This window comes from Armigeres subalbatus, chromosome 3 (assembly GCF_024139115.2).
Source record: "Armigeres subalbatus isolate Guangzhou_Male chromosome 3, GZ_Asu_2, whole genome shotgun sequence".
Taxonomy (NCBI): domain Eukaryota; kingdom Metazoa; phylum Arthropoda; class Insecta; order Diptera; family Culicidae; genus Armigeres; species Armigeres subalbatus.
In genome coordinates, this window is record NC_085141.1 from 380,205,064 (window position 1) to 380,231,194 (window position 26,131).

Sequence of the window (26,131 nt, forward strand, 5' to 3'; positions counted from 1 at the left end):
GGCCGGCCGTCGAGCAACCGATAGAACAAAAGCCATCTGCAATGATCTATCACTGATCTGGCGACGGTTTGCCTTGCTGCTGTTGGTGGCTGAAACTACGAGATGCATAGGGTGGCTCTCACAGACATTCTCGCCCACCCTGAAATGTTGATTTCTGTACCTGCAAATAAATAAATCCTCTTCGACTTGGATGGGAAAGGGTGGACGGTGTGCGTTTAAGTTTGGCTGGTAGCTATTTCAGAGGTTGGCAGTAGGCATAGGGTTTCCACTGCACGTCGCAATTCTCCTGACGACGTTATCAGGGTTACGACTCGTACGACACCATCCGTGCCGGGGTGAATTTGTACAATACGACCCATGCGCCAACGCATCGGTGGTTGGTTTTTGTCCTGGATAACGACGAGCTGACCGACTTCAAATTGTACCGGCGGTGACCAACGTTTGGCCCTCCCTTGAAGCTGACAGAGGTACTCTCTCTTCCATCTATCCCAAAAATGCTGAAGGTGCTGCTGCGTCAGCTGGTACTGCCTAAGACGATTCGTGGGTAGCGACCGTAAGTCAGGCTCAGGAAGTGAGTGTAGGGAACTGCCAACTAAGAAGTGCGCCGGGGTCAGAGGCTCAAGATCGTCCGGGTCATCTGACATCGCAGTCAGTGGCCTGGAATTCAAGCAGGCCTCCACTTGTACAAGGAGCGTAGACATCTCCTCGTGAGAAACTGGATTGGAGCCAATAACTCGCAAAATGTGGTATTTAGCTGACCGTACAGCCGCTTCCCACAATCCTCCAAAGTGTGGAGAACCGGGAGGGTTGAAATGCCAGCTAATCCCTTCACTGGCGCAAAAAGTGGACACGAATCGTCGATGATCGGGATGTTTCCAAAGCCGACAGAGTTCTTTCAGCTGATTGCGGGCACCAACGAAATTCGTACCGTTGTCCGAATACAAGTCGGTAGCCTTTCCTCTGCGCGCGATGAAACGTCGGAGTGCTTGCAGGAATCTCTCCGTGGATAAGTCGGAAACCAGTTCCATGTGTACTGCCTTTGTGCACATGCATACAAAAATGGCTACGTACGCCTTGACAGCAGCCCTACGTGGTACTGGTCGCAAATATACCGGACCAAAGTAGTCCACTCCAGCCTTAGAAAACGGACGCGAAACCGTGACTCTCGATGACGGCAGCTCTCCCATGAACTGCTGCACTTGTCTTGGCTTTGACCTGAAACACGTTATGCATTTGTGGACCACCTGCCTTGCAACATTCCTTCCACCAAGAGGCCAGTAACGTTGCCGAACCGTTGCCAGAAGAAGTTGCGGACCGGCGTGGAGCAATCGGAGATGATAATGCTCAAAAATCAACCTGGTCAAACGGTGTCTTGCCGGAAGTACCATGGGATGTTTGGTATCGAAATGTTCGTCCGAGTGACATAAACGCCCACCAACCCTGAGAATACCATTTTCGCATACATGTGGGTGATACCATCGTAGTGGCGACCTTCTTCCTACTGATTCCTTTTTCCGAACCGCCAGTAGTTCGTCCGGAAATACCTCTTCTTGAACCTTCCGTATCAGAGTACATTCTGCTTGCCGTAGCTCATCTGCTCGCAAGAACCCATTTGGACGATCCTCCGGTGTTTGAAGCGATCGTATCAACCGCTGCCAAATAGCTACGCGGCGAATTAACGTAGTGTAGGAATTCGTTGTGGAAATGAAAACTTCGTTGAAATCTGCCACTGCTGATGCTGTAACGACAACTGCAGTACGTCTTCTTTCCTCCTCGCCTTCTTCTTTTAGATCAGGATTTGAATTTGGCCAATAACTTCGCTCTTTAGCTAACCAGCTCGGTCCGTGCCACCAGAAACCGTTGTTAACGATGTCCTTTGGTCCTATACCTCTCGAAACTAAATCTGCTGGGTTTTCAACACCAGCTACGTGCCTCCAAACGCAACCTTCCGTAAGTGCCTGGATTTTTGCAACCCTATTTGCAACAAATGTGGACCACGTAGAAGGTGAAGCCTGAATCCATCGTAGAGCACAAGAAGAATCTACCCAAAATGTTGTTCGAACTTGGAGGTTAGTTGCTCGCCGCACCTTTTCGAAGAGCTGAGCAGCGAACAACGCTCCGCTGAGTTCTAAACGAGGAATTGTTTGAGGTTTAAGAGGGAAAACCTTAGAGTTCGAGGATAACAGCTGAACCTTCACGTTCTCGTCCACAGCTTGACTGCGAATATATAGGCATGCGCCGGAAGCCTTCTGTGATGCATCAAAGAAACAGTGGATCTGCACATCCACCACGTTGGGAATGATTACGCATCGCTCTATCCGGATTTCGTTGAGAATTGGCAGTTGAACGTGAAATTTCCTCCAGGACTCACCCACCGTCGGAGGTAGTGGCTGGTCCCAGTCCAACCTTTGACCTCTTTCGTCTAGGGTCGTCCAAAGTAGCTGCATAAACACCTTTGCAGCGGTCGTAGTAGCGCCTATGAACCCTAACGGGTCAAACAAAGTAGCGATGATCGATAAAATCTTCCGTTTTGTCAATGTTTCAACTGACTCGACCGGTGGAACGTCGAATTGAAAGCGGAATACGTCCTTTCCGGGTAACCAAGTTAGACCCAATGCTTTCACCGATGGATCTGGATTGAGATTTATGCCTTCCGCCAGACGAATTGCACGATTGTCGTCCGGGATACTCTTCAGGACCTCAGCACAATTTGACGCCCATTTCCTAAGCTGAAAACCACCGGATTTTGTCATCTCGTCTAGTTGCTGCTGTATCTTCTTGGCATCCTCCAAGTTATCGCAGCCGGTGATGACGTCGTCCATGTACGTGTCCTCTGTAATTGCCTGCGCCGCGAGTGGGTACTGTTCTCCTTCAGCCATGGCTAGTTGGGTCAGTGTACGAGTTACCAGGAACGGGGCCAGTTTCGTTCCATAGGTTACGGTGTTCAGCTCTACCTCCTCCAAAGGAGACGGACGCCAGAGAATAGATTGGAATGGCCTATCCTCAGGGTGCACAAGTATCTGCCGGAACATCTTCTCAACGTCCGCCACCAAGAGAATCTGTTTCATGCAACTACGAAGGATGATTGATCGGAGAGACTGTTGAATTACTGGCCCTACCAGCAATACCTCATTCAACGCCAATCCCGAAGCAGTCTTACAGGAGGCGTCGAACACCACGCGGACCTTAGTGGTGGTGCTGGCCTCTTTGACCACCGGATGATGAGGGAGAAAACATCGTTTAGTGGCTTCTGGATCCTCTTCAACCTTTCGCATATGACCTAACTGCAGGTACTCCTCCATAAACCTTATGTACTGCTTCCGAAGACTAGTATCCTTGATAAGCCTTCGTTCGGTGCTCAGAAACCGCCGAAATGCGATCTCCTTGGATTCTCCCAACCTGGAAATGGCATTTTCGTTCTTGGGAAGTGCTACGGAATAGCGGCCATCGGATCTGCGTTGAACTGTTTTCGAGAAGATGGCTTCACAGCGAGATTCTTCGGGGGAATAGCTATTCGTGGAGTCTGCTTCCTCCATGGCCCAGAATCGAGTTAGTAGATGTTCTAATCGATCTGTAGTTGCGATGTTACAGCTGCTTTGCAAACCTTGAATATCTTCGGAGAATCCTCCACTGACAATCCAACCAAATACGGAGTCATGTAATGCTGGATGTTTCGCTCCAAGTTCGATTTTCCTGCCAGAGTTGAAATAGTCAAAAAATGCTTCAATTCCAAGAACGAGATCCACCCCTGATGAAACACAAAACGATGGATCGGCGAGCTCGACTCCTTTAGGTATTGTCCAACCAGCGATGTTGACGTTAGCAGTAGGAAGATTGCTTGTTACCTTCGGAAGTACCAGAAAGCCCATCTGGCGAGAGAACTCCGAAAGACGAGAGCGAATCGTAGCCACAATCCGTTGGTTCACTTTGGTTGCTGCCAGACCAATGCCGTGAACCGAAATATCAACCTTACTCCGAAAGACATTCAGCCGCTGGCTGAGATGCTCGGTAATGAAATTACTCTCTGATCCCGAATCGAGGAGAGCACGAGCAGGGATCCTTTGCCTTCGTCATCCTGAACAACGACAATTGCTGTTGCCAGCAAAACCTTCGACGAGCATTGGTGAACTGTGCCTGCCACCAAGCTGTCCGTAGCCGCCAGGTTAGCTACTTGGGGTGAAGTGGAGCCAGATGTCGATGGAGTGGGTTCTGGGGTTCCTTTTGCCATGTTGGTACCCCGTTGCTTGGATGATGGCCTTGGGTTAGAATCCCTTTCCGATTTAAAACAGACCTGTGTGTGATGTCTACCCTTACAGTTTCTGCAGGAATACTTGGACTGACATTCCTTGGCTTGATGTCCTTGCCTGAAACAGTTCCTGCACAACGAATGCGACCGTAGTAACGAATCCTTATCCGCCACCGACATTCGTTGGAAAGTGCCGCACTGGAACAGAGGATGAGTTCCAGTGCAAGCTGGACAGCGTCCCCCGGACACTTGCACGGTACTGAAGCTATTCTTTACAGCAGATACCTTCTGCCTGGATGCGGGTTGATGGATTGATTTCGTGCAATCTGCAGCCTTGAAAGGTAAGGATTCTAGGACGCGGACGCGTCGTTGAAGGAATTCGGTAAGCTCCTTCAGTGTATCCTGTTCTTTAGTTGAAGAGAACTCTTCCCAACTACGACGAGTACATGGATCTAGACGCGACGACAGCAGATTCACCAGCAACAAGTCTTTGTAGTCGCCCGGTTGTACGATTTGGTCCAAAGTTTGCACGATTTTTTCAAAACCTTCAACTAAAAGGTGTAGCTCCGAGGCAGATTCCTTGGCGAGAACGGGTAGCTTCAAAAGAGACTGGATTTGCCGCTTCTTCAACAATTTGCTGTTGTTATAGCGTTTGGTCAGCATTCCCCATGCGACCTGATAGTTGGCCGCAGTGATCTGAAGAGAATCGATCAAGGTTTTAGGTTCTCCTTGCAGACAGCCCTTTAAATAGTGCAACTTTTCTACGTCGGGTAAATCTGTCTTCCAATGAATCAAGGAAGTGAACAGATCCCTAAAACTTAACCATTCGTCTATCTCCCCATTAAAGGCTGGCAATTGAATCTGCGGAAGGCGTACACGTTCGAGTGCAGCTGGGGCTGGAGGATCACCTAGTACAGATTGGTTCAATGTAGCTTGTTCCTGTCTTTCCCTAACCTGGTCTGTTAAAACTGCCTTAACCTCATAGTAGCGATCACTAAATTCCTGCCTATTTTTATTAAGAGAATCACCTTCACCCTCGTCGTCTACATCCTCCTCGTCGAAATCTTCGTGGGATTGAATTTCCACCAAAGTAGCTCCGTACCTTTCCCAAAGATCGTCAATTTTCTCCAGCCGAAGAAGAATCTGTGTGAGGGATGTAGTCTCCTGAATCCCCCTACTGAATCGATAGACATCGTTGAACGCAGCCTCAATCTGCTTCAATTTGACCATCAATAGCTTTAGCGATGACATCTTCTTTACGGGCTTCTTCGATGGTGCCATCGTTCCTCAATAGGGTGGTTGCCAATATGGGGTAGAAAGAGAGGTGATGTAATATACCGTAGAGTCCCTTCGCTTCGGCAGACACACACTATTCTAGCTTAACTGACCTTAACAGCAAAACACTGAGCTAAGTCAGCTAGGATGATCAGCAACGCCAATCCGTCAGCTCCAGCGATGCCCGCGCAGCCACTACGCAAGATGATTCTCGGTTATACGTGAGGGATAGAGAGGAGGGAAAACCAGCATGTAGTATACAAAATCTCCAGCCTCGACGGGACATATACCGTGGCAGCCTACCTGGAGGAACCAACAGTTTCGCAATTGTCCAATCGGTTGAGTGAATGCTCTAATTCTCGATGATTCACAATCTCAAACTTCGACGCCAGTTGTAACCAATCAATCACTCAAGAATCGTACCAAAATCTCCAAAATTCAGCAAAACCGACCGAAATATGCGGTCGGAAAATTAAGGGCACGTCCACGCAATCGAAGAGGATATAAATTCAATGAATATGTGTATTTCTGCTGTCCAAGCTTCGGCAGACATATACCTAGCTCTAATTAACTAACCTGGACGATAAATCGATGTCGCCGCCTCTTCTGGTGGAATCCCTTGGCGTGTGTAGATGCGGTATGCAAGCCGGGCTGGTAGATGCACTTCACGAGTAGACCGCAACCAGGGTTGATGAATACACTCGTAGCTGAGAGGGTCCAATCCGGAACTAATAATTTAGCGCCACTGCAATGACCACCACGATGTAACGATGAATGCCGCCACCAGAGCCGCTGATTGCACTAAGCTCTCAGGATGAATGGAATGACGTGAATGATGCACGATGATGAATGAAGGGGCACGCAAATGCGACGCATCCGATCTTCTCTTCCAGTCCGAATGCCGAGGTTGCAGGTAGCCGATGCAAGTATAGCACTGGGGTATGGAAATCCTCAGATGATGGGATCGTCCTCACCAGGACCGGTTGGTCATCAAGAGTCCAAATGCCGGTGTCGAAGAGTGTTTAGTCCAGATAGAAGTCGAAAAATGGTGTTAGAATCACGGTAGCCTATGCTTCGGTAGGACATACACTATTCTTTGATTAATTACCTGGAGAAACAGGAATCCGAACCGGGTAGTGTCCAGTCGAACCGAAAGCCGTTCCAGATCATCCAAAAAGGAGCCAAGTTCCAGAGGTAGTGTCCCGAATTCAATGGTGCTTACCCAAGCAACGCGCAAACTCGAGAACAATGAATCCTTTGATGTCCCTTGACACCAGATGCGATGGCGATAAACCTTTTATGCCTCGATAATTATCCCGCGAGATGATGGCGGTACTCCTTTTCTTCCGTGGAACACAATGAAATTATTGTTTGGTGATGGGTGGCGTGTACGCTGTCCTTTAGCGGTAATCGAGCGTTGGGTCCTTGCTGGTACAGTCCTCAGGCATCCGGTTCCAAAGGACCAATTATGTAGGATACCTGGACCAGCGATGATAGCTCAGCGGAATAGGTGGGATGCTCGATCGGTGGTACTTCCATGGACAATAATAATCGCACACACGGCACTTAGCAAAAACACACCTTTATTGAAACGCGGACTCTAACAGGCTACATGTATTTCGACTTAACTCTAACAAAAAAACTTATAACTAAACACGTATAATCGGCCTCGCAGGACCGTTTCCGACTGTGGATGAAATCGAACTAACTAATCTCCTGATTTCTCTAATGTCTCCAACCCGAGCAATGTGGTGAGTTTGGTACTACCTAAAGGCTATGATAGCCCATATCTCCTGCTCAAATCACCTAGCCGATGTTATCACTCTCCTATCGCCTATCTCATATCAATGACGTCACCAAAGGCACGATCGAAAGGTAAAGTGATCGTTGGCCTAGGTCATGTATGTTTGGCCGGCCGTCGAGCAACCGATAGAACAAAAGCCATCTGCAATGATCTATCACTGATCTGGCGACGGTTTGCCTTGCTGCTGTTGGTGGCTGAAACTACGAGATGCATAGGGTGGCTCTCACAGACAATATCTATGTCGTCGGCGAAGCCAAATAGCTGGACGGACTTATTGAAAATTGTGCCACTCGTGTTAATCCCTGCTCTTCGTATTACCCCTTCCAAAGCGATGTTGAATAGCAGACACGAAAGACCATCACCTTGCCGTAACCCTCTGCGGGTTTCGAAGGGACTCGAGAATGCCCCTGAAACTCGAACTACGCATATCACCCGATCCATCGTCGCTTTGATCAACCGTGTCAGTTTATCCGGAAATCCGTTTTCGTACATTAGCTGCCATAGCTGGTCCCGATCGATTGTATCATATGCGGCTTTGAAGTCGATGAATAGATGATGTGTGGGCACGTTGTATTCGCGGCACTTCTGCAGTACTTGGCGAATGGCGAACACCTGGTCCGTGGTGGAGCGTTCGCCCATAAAACCCGCCTGGTACTGCCCCACGAACTCCCTTGCAAGTGGTGCTAGTCGACGGCATAAAATTTGGGAGACTACCTTGTAGGCGGCGTTCAGCAATGTGATTGCGCGGTAGTTGCTACAATCCAGCTTATCGCCCTTTTTGTAGATGGGACACACGACACCTTCCATCCACTCCTGCGGCAAAACTTCCTCCTCCCAAATCTTGGTAATGACCTGTGATAACTGGTCAAAGAAATGATTAGACGATTTTCCAATAAAACACAATCCTCCATTTTAATCTACAACTCATCAGCACTCACACACTCACCCCCTCAGATACACTCTTAACTCAAAATACCACATCCTCCCCTCAATCAATAATAAAAATGACAATATTACAGAGCGATATAGTATTGATATTCAATCTTCTGATAACACAACCCTATTGAGGTATCTCTTTGGCTTTTTAATCAACCGGGTATCGCGGCGTTTTGCAATCGGTCCTTCGTTTTCAGAGGTGCAGCGTTTTGTACCATTCTGCACCGAATCAGATTCCATCAACTGAGAATGATCGTTCAATTGTTGTCCCGGAACACATACCTCCTCCTCCGAGGGTGCTATAAAACAACAAAAAAAGTAAAAACAATAACGATACAGATTATTGAATGAAAGAATTGAGAAGAAAAACAAAAGAATTCTACTTTACCATCATTACCAATAACACTTGGCTTACGTTCTACGTATTTCTTCAGATGCTTTATGTTGCGATCGTATGTCTTTCCTGAAGTGGAGTCCTCAATAGTGGCTCGTCCAGCTCCTTGGATTTTGATGACTTTATGAAAAGCATTTTTGTACGAAGTGTCAGCTTTGTCCCGTTTTTGTTGAGTGACGAGCACTGTATCTCCTACGTCGATTTCGGATGATCTAGCTCTACGCGAGCTGTCTTCTCTTGAATTGCGGCAAAATTTTGCCTGTTGATCTCGATCTCTTAGCTCTGCATCAAAAAACTGTTGCTGATCAGTACGCAGATTCGGCAACACACTCCGCACAGTTCGTCCAAACATCAACTCCGCCGGTGCAATCTTTGTCACATGGTGCGGCCACGAGTTATATGCTGCTACATAATCAGCTAAGGCTTCCTTCCAACTAACTTTCCCAAGTTTGGCAATCGCGGTGATCTTGTTAATGCCTTGCATACTCCGTTCTACAAGACCATTCTCTGTAGGGTTCAATGGTGTGCTATTGATCAGGCGCACTCCCCAAGTTGTACTTAGCCAGGATTTCAACTCGACACTGTTAAAAGGTGGTCCGTTGTCGGCTTTTAGAGTTTTTGGAATATAGTATGTGTTGAAGACTTTCTTTAGGGTTCTTTTTACAGCTTCAGTATCCGTTTTATCAAGCGGCACAGCGACAAGAAACCGAGAATAATTATCCGTCAAAACTAACGCTTTCCAGTTGTTAACTTCCGATGCTGAGGCAAAGTCCATTGATACATAATCCCATGGATTCTGAGGAAGTTCTGTCATCACAATGGGCACTGGATGTGAAGACACAGTAACAAGTTGACATTCAGGACAGCTCCTAACAAACTCTTCCGTATCGCGGTCTATACCAGGCCACCACAAACCTTGTCTTAAAATTTTTTTCATGGTTGACATCCCAGGATGACTGCGATGGGTCAAACGAAGCGCTCGATCTCGTAGTGTTGACGGTAAAACCATTTTTTCCCGTTTCATTAACATTTCTCCTTTCAAATACAAATCGCCCTGGAATTCCTGGTATTTCGAAATTTGTGTCGGCCACTTCTCGTTTTTGTCCAACCACTCAATGACAGTTTGCAGTTCGTTATCTTCAATTAATGCCCTTTTAACGTCGGCGTTAGTTAATGCCAACCAACAACTGGTTGTTTATAATACTTGGACTAGCCGTCACAGAAAATAGCTCGTGGGGTTCCTCTTCGATACCAAACTGAGGCATTTCTCGTTTGGCTCCAATTCTTGATGCAGCGTCTGCAATATTGTCCTTCCCTGAAACGTGTTCAAAGTCATAGGTGAAGTGGTCCATTCTTAGCATCCAGCCTTCCGCCCGTGATAAGATCCTTTTCCCAACATCTTTACGATTTCCGTTCTTTGTCATGAACATGAGTGCCTCATTATCTGACCGCAACGTAAATCGTCGACCCAGTAGGTAATACGCAAACTTCTCCATCGCCCAAATAATCGCTAGCGCTTCTCGGTGCAATTGTGGATATCGACACTCGGCTGCTGTCAGGCTTTTCGAAGCACAAGCAATTATCCGACGTTCTCCTGTTTGTTCTTCTTCTTGCGCCAAGATTGCCCCTAGACCCCACGGGGATGCATCTGTATATAGAATTGTTCGATCATTTTCTTTGAAGTATCCTCTCTTGATCAGGTCATTCTCGACTTCGTGCTTGAGGTTCTCAAATGCTTCTTGGTGTTTCTCGGTCCATTCAAACCTAGCGTTGCTGACCAGAAGATCACGCAGCAATTTGGTTTTATGCGAAAAATTCTTAATAAATGGACTTATGTACGTCAGCATACCCAAAAAACTACGCAATTCAGGTACATCCTTTGGCCGTACAAAAAGCTTGATGTCTGAAATTTTGTTTTCCATAGGTAAAATGCCAGTACCATCGATCGTAAAACCAAGAAAATCTACCGTACTCTGATTATACATCGATTTCTCTTCGTTAACTGTGAGATTATTCTCACGCAAAATTCTTTTCACTTCCGCCACATTTTGCTCCAACTCCTGCAAGCTATCGCCAAAGATCAGGATGTCGTCGAGGTAGATTATTAAATTCTTACACTTCATCAAGAGCATCTCCATTACTCGCTGAAAGAGCTCAGGAGCGCAGGACAATCCGAACGGAAGCCTCCGAAAACGCATTAGTCCGTTAGCGGTCATGAAAGTAGTGAAATGTCGAATTTTCTCATCTAACTCGATGTGAAAATATGCATCTTTCAGATCGAGTTTAGAAAAATACATCGTTCCATTGGGAATATCCGTCCAAATCTTATCGAGGGATGGCATAGGATATGGCTCACGGATGATGGCCTTGTTAACTTCACGGTAATCAATAACAATACGGAAATCAGAAGAACCCTTGGGTACTAATACCAATGGAGAAACGAATGATATAATATCATTCTTTTTATCCGCCCTCTCGATAATACATCTCTCTTCCATCACACGCAATCTTTCATTAGTAGCAGCTTCGAATGCTTTCGGGATGTTGTATCGAATGATTTGCTTTGGCATAACCGAATCATCTACCTTGAATTTCACGGCGGTAATAGGAATCTTCGGAAATTCCTGTTGCTCGTTTTCATGCGCAATGGTTATCTTGGGCTCTAACTTGGTGTCAGATATGGCAAACAAAGAGTTTTTGGATCCACTCGGATCTTTTGGGCCAATGTGAACCAAGTCCAACAATCGCCCTGTTTCGTAACTGAGCAGCGATAAATCAGTTCCCTTAACCACAAAAAATTTGGCCAACTGCAACGGATGATTACTCACACCAATGAATGCTTAAAATGAGCACTCCACTTCAAGCGGTCGTTCATTCCCATAGCTCCGTAAAATTTCTTCTGGATGGAGAACAAAATCCTGTATCACCGATCGACAATTACGCTTGATCTTCTGCCATCCATTAACCGTTATGGTGTTAACAGTAGCGCCAGTATCAACCAAGAATTGAAACACTTCGTTTCCGATCTTACAATCGACAAATCTCATTCATTCATTTATTTAGTTAACATCTAAACAGATAACACTGAATCAACAATTTGACGCCACAATGCACGGTTCGAGGCCGCATCTCTCCATCCTCGGATACGCCCCACGCTCGCCAAATCGACAAATCTGGAATCTTTGTAATTCTGTGTACCAGTTGATTTGGTGCCAGTTATCAACTTTATGAATTGATCATAAATACCAGAAAAAAAATAGTTAAAATATTATAAACAAAATAAGCTTTTTATTTATTTATTATTGTAATCATTCAATGTATGCCGAACAATTTTAGTTAAACGTGATTACTTTACCTGATTTATTTTTCGAGCTTCCGTCTTGATCGATGCATCTCTATCAGACCAGCTTTGCCGGCTTCTAGCTGAATCTTCGCTTTTCGAGAAACAAAACTCGGAAAAATGCCCTTCTCTTCCACAGCTGTAGCATTTTACAAGATGGGGCCGGCATTCCTTAGGGCCATGAAGTCTTCCGCATTTTGAACAATATTTATTTAAGCCATTGTAGCGGCCCGCATTGTTCGAGAACCTTGCGCCCCGGTACCGATTATTCCTGTCAAACATTCCCCTGTCTCTCTGCATACCTACTCCACGCCGCGAATTATAGTGCATTGGACCAAGTTCAGATTTCCGATCGAATACAGCGCTTACTGGTTTCACCACACAGCCTTCACCTACTTCCTCAGCAATATTTCTATCGTCCACCTTTATAGCTTGATGTCCCTCTTCTGTATCCATCCGAATATAGTCAAGATGTCTACCATGGGCCATAATACGTTCCAGATCATTGTTAAATATATTACTCATTTCATAAAGCTTTGATGCTATTGCTGGTACAGAACGTCTGACCAGTGCCTGAATAAATTCCTCTTTACGCTGTTCTGCCTCAAATTCGCAAAACTTTGCTTGATTCTCCAATCGCAATACCCAATCAACAAATGGCTCGGATGCAGTCATTCTCATTTCACGGAACTTCATTCTTTCTTTCGTATAATCGCACGTTTGATCAAAATACCTATCGCAATAGAAGACAAACAAAAATGAAAACTTGTCTTCAATCATGCTGGTTCTCAATGTGTGTGTGTGTGCTTCATCCTCTATCCCTCACCCAGCTGGGGGCGTTGATTAAGTAGTACTACGAATAATTTGATCAGATCTCATGCTCCGTAATGGTGCCCTTTTTGTTATGAAGACTAGTACTACAAAAAGGAATCACTTCTGAAGCAAGGAAGGTTTCTTCAGAAGTGTAGGGAATGGGATGTACTAGTTGATCATAACAGGTACAGCAAGACTTCACAAGGACGCCCTTACTAACTACTCAGGGAGTAGAAGGCCAAGAAGAGCCACCGCTGCTAGCTAAAGCTTGAACCGGATATCTGGGACTCCCACAATATCCGCGGCAATAGTAGCAAACGATGCCCTGTACGTATTTAGTGTTCAATTTTTCAAATTCATATATTGGTGAAGCAATGAGAGAAGAAAAAGTAAAGAATTGGAACGTGCTCACCAATTTAGTTCATCCAGAGTTTTGCAGTTATGATCCTACTTTGTTTCTATTTAGTCTTTGGCCCAACTATGGCTGATTTGGCTGCTGCGAAAGCTTTCCTGGGGTTAGTGCGTTTTGAAGTTCTGGTTGCTGTTACTGTCATGACATTGAAATTGGTTCTAGCGCGTTCACAGTATTGAGTCAATATCTTCGAGCATTTGAAAGTAAAAAATATTGAAAAACATAATTGTTGAATCCTGAAAGATGTGACGAAAAGAAAGAAGGCAGCATCAAACATTACAACATGAGTGATTTTGTTTGAAAATCAATATGTAATTTGGTTATCTTCGGATGACCACGATTAATTGAAACTAAAGTATCCTTTATTTCATTAAAACTTGAAGTCAAGCCATTTATGGAAAAATGCAATGGCAATAGAAATAAGGGTAGAACATTCAAATTATTCTAGTTGAAGTTTTTGGAAAACAGGTAAAAAACTAATGACAGTTCGAATCACTATATTTTGTTAGAATGCGAGCCAAAAAAAAATGAACATTTAGATATTACAGAAAATAAATATATCTATAGATATTTTGATTGGAACTATCACATTTTTGACCCTTCCTTCGGAAGTGTCTATAATTTCACTTCGTATGCGTTACGCAGGTGTGTTACGTATTAATCTATCAAGAAATCTCGTGAATTATTAAATAAAATGTATGGTATGGGATCGTTCAAAAATTACGTCCATCGTTTTTCGGCATTTTCAACCCCCCTCCCCCCCTCCTGTCACAAACTGTCACAAATAATTGACCCCCCCCCCTCCCCCTGTACGTACATGTCTCATTTATATTTTAGCGATTACTGTGGTTTATCTTTTTCGTACACTATTTTCACAATAACATAGTGAGTTATGTCCCTTACTAACAGTTCGAATGTTTTTAAAATGCAAGTTGTTTCTAAAATGCTTTCAGTATTTTTTTCTTGTGAAGGGACGTCACATAAGACGAACCCCCCTCCCTCCCCCTGTCACAAACTGTCACAAAACTCTGACCCCCCTCCCCCCCTCAAACCTTGGACGTAATTTTTGAACAGCCCCTATTTGAAACAAATTCACTTTGACATTGAAAATATAATTATAACAAATGATATGATATGAAATTATGCCTATTTTTCTGATTTGTTTCAAAGAAACAAATGATTTTTATTGAGGAACATATAGAACCATGTACAAAAAAATCTTCTCAGAAAAGCAAAAACGTAAAAATTGAAAAGGATTTCAAAAATTTCTTCAGTAGAAGATTGATAGCAAATGTGAGCATGTTTTGAGACACTAATAGATCACTTATATGCATGTATGTGTGCGTATGTGTGCAAATTCTGAAATTTACTACCATAAAAATCTCGCTCATTTTTAAGGTATTGAACAAGTTTAGTTTTACCAAATTAGGCATCCATAAGGTGAAATATATGTTATTATTGAACGCTATTGAGTTTCGCTCAGATCAATGACTGATTTAGCTAGTTCTGGATTAAATAATATCGAGGTCTCTGGAAATTACGAGTACAATATATGCAACCAGCGTTACGATAGTTGCTAACCATGCCACAATAGTTATTCAATCCGACGAGCGCCTTATAGATAGGCAGCATGAAGTACAGTACGTTATCATTCGTTAAGTTGTCACTCAACCCAAGACCTCGCCTTTGGGTAGGCAATTATTTTGTCACTTTCACGGTAAATCGCCGTGGGATGCTGAGTAGTTTTATCTCGTTTTAAATACTGAAGTCTGGAAAAAATTCCTTATAACTAAGGAAGGGTCAAAATCTCACTGTAGGTGGATTAATCTGGGTTTTTTAAAATTATATCTTTGCTGGTGGTTCTATTATAAATAGTTGAAAGACTGGTCAGTACGCTGGTTAGCCAAATGAATTGAATAATCGAAAAAATATTGTTATCATATGGAAAATGCCAAATAGATTTTATCCAATATACGAAAACGCTCTTACTGTTTTTAAAGCGTTTAAATCGTACGAAGAGGCCCTAAGTGTCGTAAGCCATTGAAGGACCTTCAAACAATGCTTACTAAGTATTCTTAAAGCAATTGTCGAGGAAATGTATGAACTCAGTATAAATTTCAGGACATGCAAAATTTACGGATATAGTAAATCAGAAGTAAATCCTCACATTATGTTTTTCAAGCGATGGTCTAATAACAATTTTTACATGCGTTAGAGTAGGGGTGATGCTACACATGTTTGCACTTCCTCACAGATAGGCGCGACAGACAAATAACGTTTGCTATTCTGATTTGCACGTTAAGGCCTTTGGATTCTATGAAATATCGAGACAAGAAATTAAAAAATCACTTCATGTAAAAAGCAACCTTGCTGTACAGAAAACAAATAAAACATATTGTTATAATAAGAACATAAAAATTGAAATGATACTTAGAATTCCACTTCACAGCATCGACACGGCAAACTTGACGTCGGGAGAAGCTCTCCCACATAATCTTCACCCTACGAATTCTGTAATCGTGATTTCATGCATCTATTCCAGCATGTTACAGGTCAGCAGCCGTGATAATATCTAGCAGCAGCATCTGACGCATTGGCCAGCTTTATTTGCGGCCGCTCGAAGCCTTCGTTTTCTTAGCCAGGGAATTTGAAGGCAATTTGCAGATAGGTCCAGAGTTGGCATCATCAGTTGATGTGGTTCACTCAATATCAAGTGCACCGAATATTAAAACTTTTAAAAACTTTAAATTTGAAAAGATCGAAGAAAATGACAAACGCAAAAAACAAACCGTCTTGCTTCCACTAAAATTTTAAAGTTTTTCGTGTTGTTTTATCCCTTCGGATCCAAAACGTCATAAAATCGTCACGTGATAAAATTAGGGGTTGACATAATCGAGGGTAGACAAAATGAATTGTCTTAAAATATTGTTTGAAAATATTTAAAACTTTTCAGAATATTTACATGAATCTGGCATAACAAGCGATTAACGAACATTATTCGACCAATTTCGTTTGTTATTATCAGGAGGGTGAAACCCCTGTCATCCGCGGTACAATGGCACTCTACCCAACATCGTTTTTGGTACTTCTGTTTTTGGTACCCAGTTTCTGGGTGGTATACCCTAATCCAGCGCTCGTTTTGGGTGATTGGCTCGTATGTAGTTAGTGCTATTCATCGGCATTTAAATTTGCCTGACGAAAACTAGCAATTAGTTGTGATTTATCGAGTCGTTTGTGTTTGTATAGCTATTTTATGTCGAAAAATAGCACGTCGATACCTCCGAAGCTTTCTTATCATGAATTAAACTAATTAAAAACAAAAACATTGTGCGCCATATTGAATGAATGATGGGTAGGCGAATCAGCCACCTCTTCAGTCCCCTGGTTATTATGCCCGCTATGAAAAGTGGTGAAACTACTATTATTATTATTATTATTGCTACATTTTACAAAACAACAACATTTGAGAGTTGTTAACTCGGCCCGGTGTAACGCATCGAAATAGCGACTCATGGTGAATCAACTGTATTAAATTTTATGAGTATGTTAGAATACAAACACGTCAAGAAACGTAATGAGTATAATAATGGTGATGCATATAACGTACTTACCACACATGGACTGGACTTACAAGTACCAATCCTGATTCGAGAAGTCAGGAAAATCTCATCAAAAGCCATCAACATTAATGAGGTAGCCCTCACTCTTGTTGCTCCCACCACTGCCAGTTATTCGATCGTCAGTGATGGTTTGGTTGTTCATGATTAGAAATAGTTTGTACATATTCGCCCAGACCCTCTCGGTGTTCGTCTTGTGCGTACACTTATGGCGTTCTAACTTCCTCTCCACGACTTTGTTCTGCTTGACTAGCATAAAGCTCTTATGTGCTCAAAAAAATGGCTCTTCCATTCCCTCTTCAACCGCAAGGTATCGTTCACATCCATTCATCCAGCGCAGCGTAAGACTCGGAATCCGTGTCACCCTCCTAATCGAAAGCTTCCGGTTGTCGACAAATACTTCAATCATGCTGGTTCTCAATCAATAAAAAAAAGGCAAAAATAACTAACGTAATGCAGTTCTAGCGCAACCTTTTCTAGTTAACTGGTGATTCCCTCCATGTAAATTATAAATTGTCATGCTCCAAAATTTGTAAAGTTCGTTTGATTGGTGTTTTTTTTTCTTTAATGAAATTAAACTTAACAAATAAAAAAAAATCGTAATTTCAAAAACTCGGTTAAGTAAAAAAAATTGAAAGAAAAAAGAAAAAAAAGAAAATGTAAAATAAATCTACCTGTTTAGTGCTGATATCGTTGCACTGTAGATGTTCCCTGCATCGGCACACAGAAGCTCCTGAGTTTCGATCACGCTCAGTAAATAATTACCGGCGAAGATCTTTAATCCGGTCAAACGCATAGCAGCTCCAACTGGTTCTTTACAGGCAACGATGCGCTCAAACTGGTTCCGAAAACGAACCCACTCTGCTTTACGTTTGTTGAGAGGTAGATTTTCATCGAATGGCTGCAACGGCCATGAACCCGACAGCCATTTTGTTACGTTTTTCTCATCCTTTGTCACCATATTCTCAGCAATTTTCACTTCGCTATTACTCTGGACTATAGATAGTAGAATCTATAGATGAGCGAAAGCATGGCTGAGTCGATTTTTTTGCCCGTGCACACGTGGATATGACGTCACAGCCCTTAACGTTTCCATTGAAATCGTGACGTCATGCTCGTTTGGAGACACGTTTGACAGTTCGTTTGGAAACAGAGGATTTATCTTCGCTCATCTATATATTCCACTATCTATACGCTGGACAGACATTTTCACCACAGATTCCACATTCTCATCACTCCCAAGCTGTTCAATTAAATCATCCGGCAACGGAATATCGCTCACTGTCCACAATCCACTCATCATAACAAAAATTTATCCAAATAGCTTTATGCATTAAAAAATTCTTCCAGCACACTTTTCGGCGTTACCGTTTTCCACCAGTACAAGCCACTCACTAGTTAAAACATCAGATCCGCTCTTTGGTTAAACAAAAACACACATACACACGCATCATCCTGGCTTTTGGCCGCCAGCAGCTACTTTGACCTCTTTGATCGCCGGCATCTCCGATGCTTCGTATGCTTCAAAACAAAACAAAAACACACGAACACGTAAGCTACTTCGACTTTTTGTTTCTTTTACCGTACCTACAGAAACTCACTCAGTAGTTTCCGTACTGCTTCTTCAATTGTATTTATATGCGTGTTCACGTGAAAATATGCATTCATTTTTCCAGCACCACACGTCACTCGTGCCGCCGCTCTACCCTGCATTTTACGTGCGGAAGCAGTGTTACCAGTTTTTTTTTAATCTCAAACAAACTTTTATTTGCTATATTTTTATTTTAATATTAGTAAATGTTTTGCTAATTGTAAAAACGTTGGCATTGAGATATCTGATGTGATCAAAATAAAAGGCGTTGGTTCTGGGCTTCGCTCGCTTGAGTTCTGACTGTACATAATGTAATACAAAGAAGAAGAAGAACAACAACAAACTATAATAGTTGGCCGACTACACTTTGACGAAACCCAATAATTCAACAATCTCTTGCTATAGCTGGCCTTGGGCTTAACCCGACTCAATTTTGACGAAACTCAACAGTTCAACCATTATTTTCAATAGTTGGCCTTGGGCTTAACCCGACTCAACTTTTGCGGAACAAAATAGTTCAAAAATCAGTTGCAATAGCTGGCCTTGGGCTTAACCCGACTCAACTTTGGCGGAACAAAACAGTTCAAAAATCAGTTGCAATAGCTGGCCTTGGGCTTAACCCGACTCAACTTTGACGGAACTCAATAATTATCATTTGCAATAGTTGGCCTTGGGCTTAACCCGACTCAACTTTCACGAAACTCAACAATTCAACAATTATTTTCAATAGTTGTCCTTGGGCTTAACCCGACTCAACTTTTGCGGAACAAAATAGTTCAAAAATCAGTTGCAATAGTTGGCCTTGGGCTTAACCCGACTCAACTTTGGCGGAACAAAACAGTTCAAAAATCAGTTGCAATAGCTGGCCTTGGGCTTAACCCGACTCACCGCAAATTTCAAAAATAAATAAAAAAAGAAAAGAATAAAGCGTCATGCATCATGAGCATTACGACTTCTGCAATTTTGGCAACACTTCTGTAAAATTTACTTTGAAACCATACGATTTTCTTCCTTTTTTCTGCATATATAAATAGACATAAACTTACCATTAGTGGTAACAATCCAAGCAAGTCCGATACACACGTTTCGCAATAAATGAATTTTCAACTATTTTGGCAGGATCGCCAATGTGATAACTGGTCAAAGAAATGATTAGACGATTTTCCAATAAAACACAATCCTCCATTTTAATCTACAACTCATCAGCACTCACACACTCACCCCCTCAGATACACTCTTAACTCAAAATACCACATGACCCAGTTCAGCGCTCTAGCCAGTGCCTCACCACCGTGTTTAAATAGCTCTCCTGGTAGTTGGTCAACCCCAGGGGCTTTGTTGTTCTTCAGCCGGCCAATCTCCTCCTGGATTTCCTGGATATCCGGGGCCGGTAGAATTATGTCCTGCGCGCGTTCCCCTAGGTCCATCACCATACCGCCATCTTCGTCTGCCACATCGCCATTCAGGTGCTCTTAGTGCTGCTGCCACCTTTGGATCACCTCACGCTCGTTCGTAAGAAGGTTCCCGTTTATGTCCTTGCACATATCAGGCTGTGGCAAGTGGCCCTTACGTGAACGGTTCAAATTCTCATAGAACTTTCGTGTGTTATTAGTGCGGTACAGTTTTCCTCCGGAAAATCGAGTTTTGTCTGTTCCGCGCCTGTTTATATCGTGCCTCATTCGCCCTCGTGCGGTGTTGCAGCAATCTCGCCCATGCTGCATTCTTCTCTTCTACTAACTGCTCACATTCGCCGTCATACCAGTTGTTTCTCCGATCCGGGGGCACCGTGCCAAGTGCAGCGGTTGCGGTGCTACCAATGGCGGATCGAATATCTCTCCAGCCATCTTCAAGAGACGCTGCGCCTAGCTGCTCTTCCGTTGGGAGTGCCACTTCCAGCTGCTGCGCGTATTCTTGGGCTAGGCTACCGTCTTGTAGCCGCCCAATATTAAGCCGCGGCGTCCGACTTCGACGGGTGTTGTACACCGTCGAGAGTTTTGAGCGCAGGCAAACTGCAACGAGGTAGTGGTCGGATTCAATATTCGCACTGCGGTAAGTGCGGACGTTCGTGATGTCGGAGAAGAATTTACCGTCGATTAGAACGTGGTCCATTTGGTTTTCCGTTTTTTGGTTAGGTGATCTCCATGTGGCCTTGTGAATATTTTTGCGGGGAAAGAAGGTGCTTCGGACTACCATTCCGCGGGAAGCTGCGAAGTTTATGCATCGTTGGCCGTTGTCATTCGATACGGTGTGCAGACTATCCGGTCCGATGACCGGTCTATATATTTCCTCCCTTCCTACCTGTGCGTTCATGTCACCGATGACGATTTTGACGTCCCGCAGTGGGCATCCATCATATGTCTGCTCCAGCTGTGCGTAGAACGCTTCTTTCTCGTCGTCGGGTCTCCCTTCGTGTGGGCAGTGCACGTTGATGATGCTATAGTTGAAGAAACGGCCTTTAAGGCTCCCCCAGACCTAAGCGATTTCATCGCCGCGACGGCGACAACTAGTCGCCGCGATTCTATCGTTGACTCGCTGCAGGCAATGTTCTATTTACGCTTCCATACCAACGGCGACAGAATCGCTGTCGCCAAGCGATAGAATCGCGTCGCGACTGTCGCGTCGCGTGTGTTTGGGGGAACCTTTAATCCTCAGCTTGCACATCCTTGCGTTGATTGGCTGCCACCCAATCACGCGTTGGCGCATCTTTCCCAGCACTATGAAGCCGGTTCCCAGCTCGTTGGTGGTGCCACAGCTTTGGTATAAGGTAGCCGCCCGATGCCCGCTTTTCCACACTTTCTGTCCTGTCCAGCAAATCTCCTGCAGCGCCACGACGTCGAAGTTGCGGGGATGTAATTCATCGTAGATCATCCTGTCGCAACCTGCGAAACCTAGCGACTTGCAGTTCCATGTTCCAAGCTTCCAATCGTGATCCTTTATTCGTCGTCGTTTATAGTTGATTGGAAAAAGCGCCGCTACAACTTTGTAGAATATTTTGTCAATATGTCAATATTCCGCAAAATAAAATTTCACATTTTTATAAAATGGGCCACCCTATTTTGCGGTAACTCTATGATAAGGGCCCGAGTATCCAGAACAACTTTGTAGAACAATTTTTTTTTAAGTATGCTTTAAGCCAAAAATACATCTTTTCTCGTAAATCTTGCAATACGATGATAATGATAAAACTTATAAAAAGTGTTAAAGCCGTAGATTTTTAATTTTTCATTTCTCACAAATGTCACCTTCTGAAGACTTTTGGGGCTTTCCAAAACGCGTGTTTTGCTATAAGAATATCGTCTGTATCTTTTTCTTCTGTATCTTGTCGAGTTATATCAATTCATTTAAAAAAAAACATGATTTTAATAAAATTGGTAAAACTTGAGATAAAAAAATAACATATCTCCAATTTTTTGACATAATAAGGGATATGAATTTCTCTTTCAAATGCCGTGTAAACATATTTTTTTGATCTGCCCTAACCGGAGATATCAACACGGTAAAAAATCAACACGCTCAATTTAACTGTTCCATCTATTGAATGATCAACTTTAAAATTAAAATTATTGAAAATGATATTCCTTTGATTTTGAAGTGGTGTCACACCTTTCACGAGTGTGTTGAATGCAAACAATTCCATAACATCAACACTGTTGATCATAGTGCTACTCACCCAAGTAACACCAAGCATTACAATATTGCACATATATCGATCACAAATCGACATGCTAAATGCTAATTGCATTAGATCAGTTTTAATAATGTGAAGTTGCATTTATTTATCAACTGTCAGACAACGATACTCTAAATCAGCATTACGAATGCAGCGACGCATTACTGATGCTTTATTTCAACATGTCAATGTAATAAACCGTTAATTCGGTCTTATAATTGCCCTTTTCCACTTTTAGTCAACTTTAAGGGGTGTATTTTCTACAAGCATATATAGCTTCGTGGTTACTTGGGCACTGGATGTTGAAATGATTAGCACTTCGATCAGCAACAATAATGTCTCCACTAGAATTGAAAGTGCTATGCTATTGAATTCACAGGTTCAAGGCTATTGATTTAAGAGTGGAGCGATATTGGTGTTGTTCTAAAATTAGATGACAGTTCTTTCATCTGTATATTTTTTACCGTGAACTTATGAAAAAATGTAATTTTGACAGAAAAACGATTATAACTTTTGATCGGTAAAAGATATTGAGCATATTTACCCATCAAAAGTTGCATTTTTTTGAGCTCTAAAAGTCACCTGAAGATGACTTTTTCGAGAAATCTAAAACAAAAAAAGTAGATCAAATACTGTTTTTGTGAGGTACACCCTAATCCAATTAGGTAAAATTGCTCTAAATCAGCCAACTTGAGAGCTACAGAAAAAGTTTTTTTAGCTAAATTGATTGGAATAAGCTGCGCTGCAATTTTTTAGAACATATTATGTCAATATTCCGAGAAATAAAAAAAAAATATTTTCATTTCTTTATACGATGGGCTACCCTGTTTCTTGGTTGCACCATAATGATGGCCTTACTATTTCTAACAATTTTGTAGAACAACAGTTTTTTTTTTTCTAAAAAATATCGTTTTGGCGTAAAATGCATCTTTCCGCGTAAATCTGTATCCTGGACCATAGTGCATTGGGAGCTTTAAGCATGAACCGAGCTGTTAAGATAAATGGACATTCTCTTCCGACAAGTCTCAGCTCATCGCACTATAATTGCACAGCAATTAGTTGCAAGAAAAACGAAAATCTGTGCTAAAGAATTGAGAGTGAAAATGATGAAGGCACCCAACACATCGGACAAACCTAGCCGGAAGATCCTGCGTTCCAATTGGCAAACTGCTTCGTCTTGTTCCAGATCGTCAACTTGGTAGTGGCCGCGATGGCGACAACAAAAACAGATTTATTAACTGGTAACAACTGGTAATGAGCTTATACGAATCAACTGGTAATGAGCAACGAAGTCCAGACGACGGATCCGTTTAAGATACAGGAAGCGCAAGAGGAAAACGGTATGTGACCGCAACAGAGGATTCTGATCTTTTTGTATCAAGTATTTACAAATTTGGTTTGGATCCGGTGAAAACTGCTGAAGCAATAGCCGGATTGCAAATTTTTGATTCGATTGGTGGGTTCAGTTTAAATTACATAGTTTAATGGAATTATTTAGCATTTAACTTTGACTTTTAATATTTTCCAGATCTTTTTGTGATCGGTGACAATTGTTTTATTGATCGTTCCAACATATAGGTATCTGTTCCTCCGGCACAGTTACCAGTTATCAGTTCCAGCTGCTGGTGGTACAGCATCAAGCAGCATGAAATATAAGATTTAATATTGATGAAACTATTTTATGAAAATGAAAAGCATGCATTTAAACCAGTAGAATAGTTTATAGCTGTATGATCAATAAAATGTTTTACTATATATTTATAAAAATATAAATTTCATTTAGGGATCGTTCAAAAATTACGTCCATCGTTTTTCGGCATTTTCAACCCCCCTCCCCCCCTCCTGTCACAAACTGTCACAAATAATTGACCCCCCCCCTCCCCCTGTACGTACATGTCTCATTTATATTTTAGCGATTACTGTGGTTTATCTTTTTCGTACACTATTTTCACAATAACATAGTGAGTTATGTCCCTTACTAACAGTTCGAATGTTTTTAAAATGCAAGTTGTTTCTAAAATGCTTTCAGTATTTTTTTCTTGTGAAGGGACGTCACATAAGACGAACCCCCCTCCCTCCCCCTGTCACAAACTGTCACAAAACTCTGACCCCCCTCCCCCCCTCAAACCTTGGACGTAATTTTTGAACAGCCCCTTAATACGATTTTCGAAACGAAAACATTAAAATATCACCCATATTGTTGCGATGGGATTTTCCTGGGTCGAATGAAACCGTATTTGACAGCAGTCCTCCATTACAAACAGCTTCAAAACTGGAATTTATTTTCTCTTAATAATAATTAAAATTAATTTATAAACGAAGGAATTTACAATCTAGTTTCAGTCCATTTTACTAGCTATAGGCTCCATCGCAACTCTATCACACTAATCAAATTTCATTGCCTCGGTATGAAAGCATACACATATTTGAAATTATCAGTGTTGCCAGTTTCACATAACTTATCAACTCCTCTCAACACATACACTGAGAAAAATTCCATGGTAACGGTTACTATTTTGTAGACTACGCTATGTTTTTAAAACAACCACAAATTTTCAGTTAAATTAACCACGCATTCGGAGAAATTCACCACTGATTCAGTTCATGCAACAACATTCCACCAGGACCACAGTTGATTTTTACTGCGCGCATGGTAAAATCAAACGGGTTTGTTGTTTGCTGAAAATCGTCGGTGCGTATTCTTAAATTAACTCTCGGAATGGTAGTTTCGACCGCAACATTTTTTTGCGTGTATGTAAGTGAATTTTACCTATAATAGAGTACTCATAAATAGGAAAACATTACTAATATTTCCATGAACCACTTGTACGCAAATATGGGTAAAGGCTGCCTTACACCTCGGGAAAATTTTCCGCCGGAATTTGGTCCCCGTGTATTTTAAAGGGGCCGGGATTTTGATTTTCCGTGTCCAAATCCCGAAAACATCGCATATGCAAAAATACATGCACTGAAAACAATGTTGCAGTAATTTTGACCATGCAATAGCTCTTAAAATTACTATTTGAGTATGTATTCGATATAAATGTAAACCTATTTATAATAACAATACTGTTGTGAGTTTTACCATGCGCATGGTTAAACTAACAACAAAGTGTAGTGAAGAAAATCTACACAACAAAAACCTATCAGGTCACCATCGAAGCGGTCATAGTGGTTAGCGATGAATTTCTGCGCATTTATTATTAAATAAAACGTAAAAAACAGAAGATTACAGTAAGTATTTATGAGGCCATAGTGAAAAATACATTACATCTCGCATTTTGTGTTACAGACTACATTTCGTCGTCGTTCGAACATAATGTCACATTCGGGCATTCTGAAAGTTCACATGGATTTGGACATGGATTCTGGTTTTGCCTCGACGGGTTCAAGAAAAAGATCCAGTGTAAGTGCTACTGCTACTGCTGCCGCAAGAATTTTCCTGCTGCTTCCGAAACAAAGAAGAGCCGGTGAAGGACGAGGGAATTGGTCCGTCCGCGTCCAAGAAGGCTATCTTTTGCCACATACGAATAGTGCACCAATATTCATAATTTAAATAGATTATATTTGTATACATATCTGTATTTCACAAACATTAAATAAAGCGAAAATATTTATTTACTATAAAATAAGAACATGTATAGTCAATTCTACTATGGTTCCACAATAAGCATGGTAACAGCTACTGCAATGTTTACGGCTGCACATGGTACTTTTGAACGAAAAAATAGTACAATTAGGCAAGAAGTGTCAAAAAGGCTCCATAGTAAAATCAACTGCAGTCATGGTTGATTTAAGTCCAAACTGTAGTCTGCACAAATCAAGTGGTAAAATGTTTTTATTTTTACCCTCGATTTAGTAGATTTTACCATGCCGCTCCTTTCAGTGTGGGGAAAAAATCCACGGACCAAATTCCCGAGGTGTAAGGTAGCCTTAAATGGCATTTCACCCATAAATACACACAAAAAAATGTTGCGGTCGAAACGATTTTCAGCAGACAACAAACCCGTTTGATTTTACCATGCGCGCAGTA

At 42.4% G+C, this 26,131-nt stretch overlaps 2 protein-coding genes across 2 annotated transcripts; both read right to left on the minus strand.

Annotated features, from left to right (window-relative positions):
- Positions 1 to 215: 215 nt before the first annotated feature.
- LOC134222921 (uncharacterized) lies at positions 216 to 5,527 on the minus strand. The gene is made up of 3 exons (XM_062702066.1): positions 4,022 to 5,527; positions 1,477 to 3,869; positions 216 to 1,215 (listed from the first exon to the last, which is right to left on the minus strand). Exons 1-3 carry the CDS (start codon positions 5,525 to 5,527, stop codon positions 216 to 218), a joined length of 4,899 nt encoding a protein of 1,632 aa, XP_062558050.1.
- Positions 5,528 to 8,490: 2,963 nt separating this feature from the next.
- Positions 8,491 to 17,828, minus strand: LOC134222922 (uncharacterized). Its single transcript, XM_062702067.1, has 2 exons — positions 17,512 to 17,828; positions 8,491 to 8,560 (listed from the first exon to the last, which is right to left on the minus strand). The coding sequence occupies exons 1-2, from the start codon at positions 17,796 to 17,798 to the stop codon at positions 8,491 to 8,493; spliced, it is 357 nt and encodes a 118-aa protein (XP_062558051.1). The 5' UTR covers positions 17,799 to 17,828.
- Positions 17,829 to 26,131: the final 8,303 nt, after the last annotated feature.

Excerpts from the sequence above, each read along its gene's own strand:
- LOC134222921 (XM_062702066.1), bottom strand. The coding sequence starts at position 5,527 with ATGGCACCATCGAAGAAGCCCGTAAAGAAGATGTCATCGCTAAAGCTA. Across the intron at positions 3,870-4,021 it reads CCTCGATTCGGGATCAGAGA|ATGGGCTTTCTGGTACTTCC; the intron begins GTAATTTCATTA and ends TTCTCTCGCCAG. Across the intron at positions 1,216-1,476 it reads AGAAGGTCGCCACTACGATG|GTCAAAGCCAAGACAAGTGC; the intron begins GTATCACCCACA and ends AACGTGTTTCAG.
- LOC134222922 (XM_062702067.1), bottom strand. The coding sequence starts at position 17,798 with ATGGTGACAAAGGATGAGAAAAACGTAACAAAATGGCTGTCGGGTTCA. Across the intron at positions 8,561-17,511 it reads ACGATATCAGCACTAAACAG|CACCCTCGGAGGAGGAGGTA; the intron begins GTAGATTTATTT and ends GTTGTTTTATAG.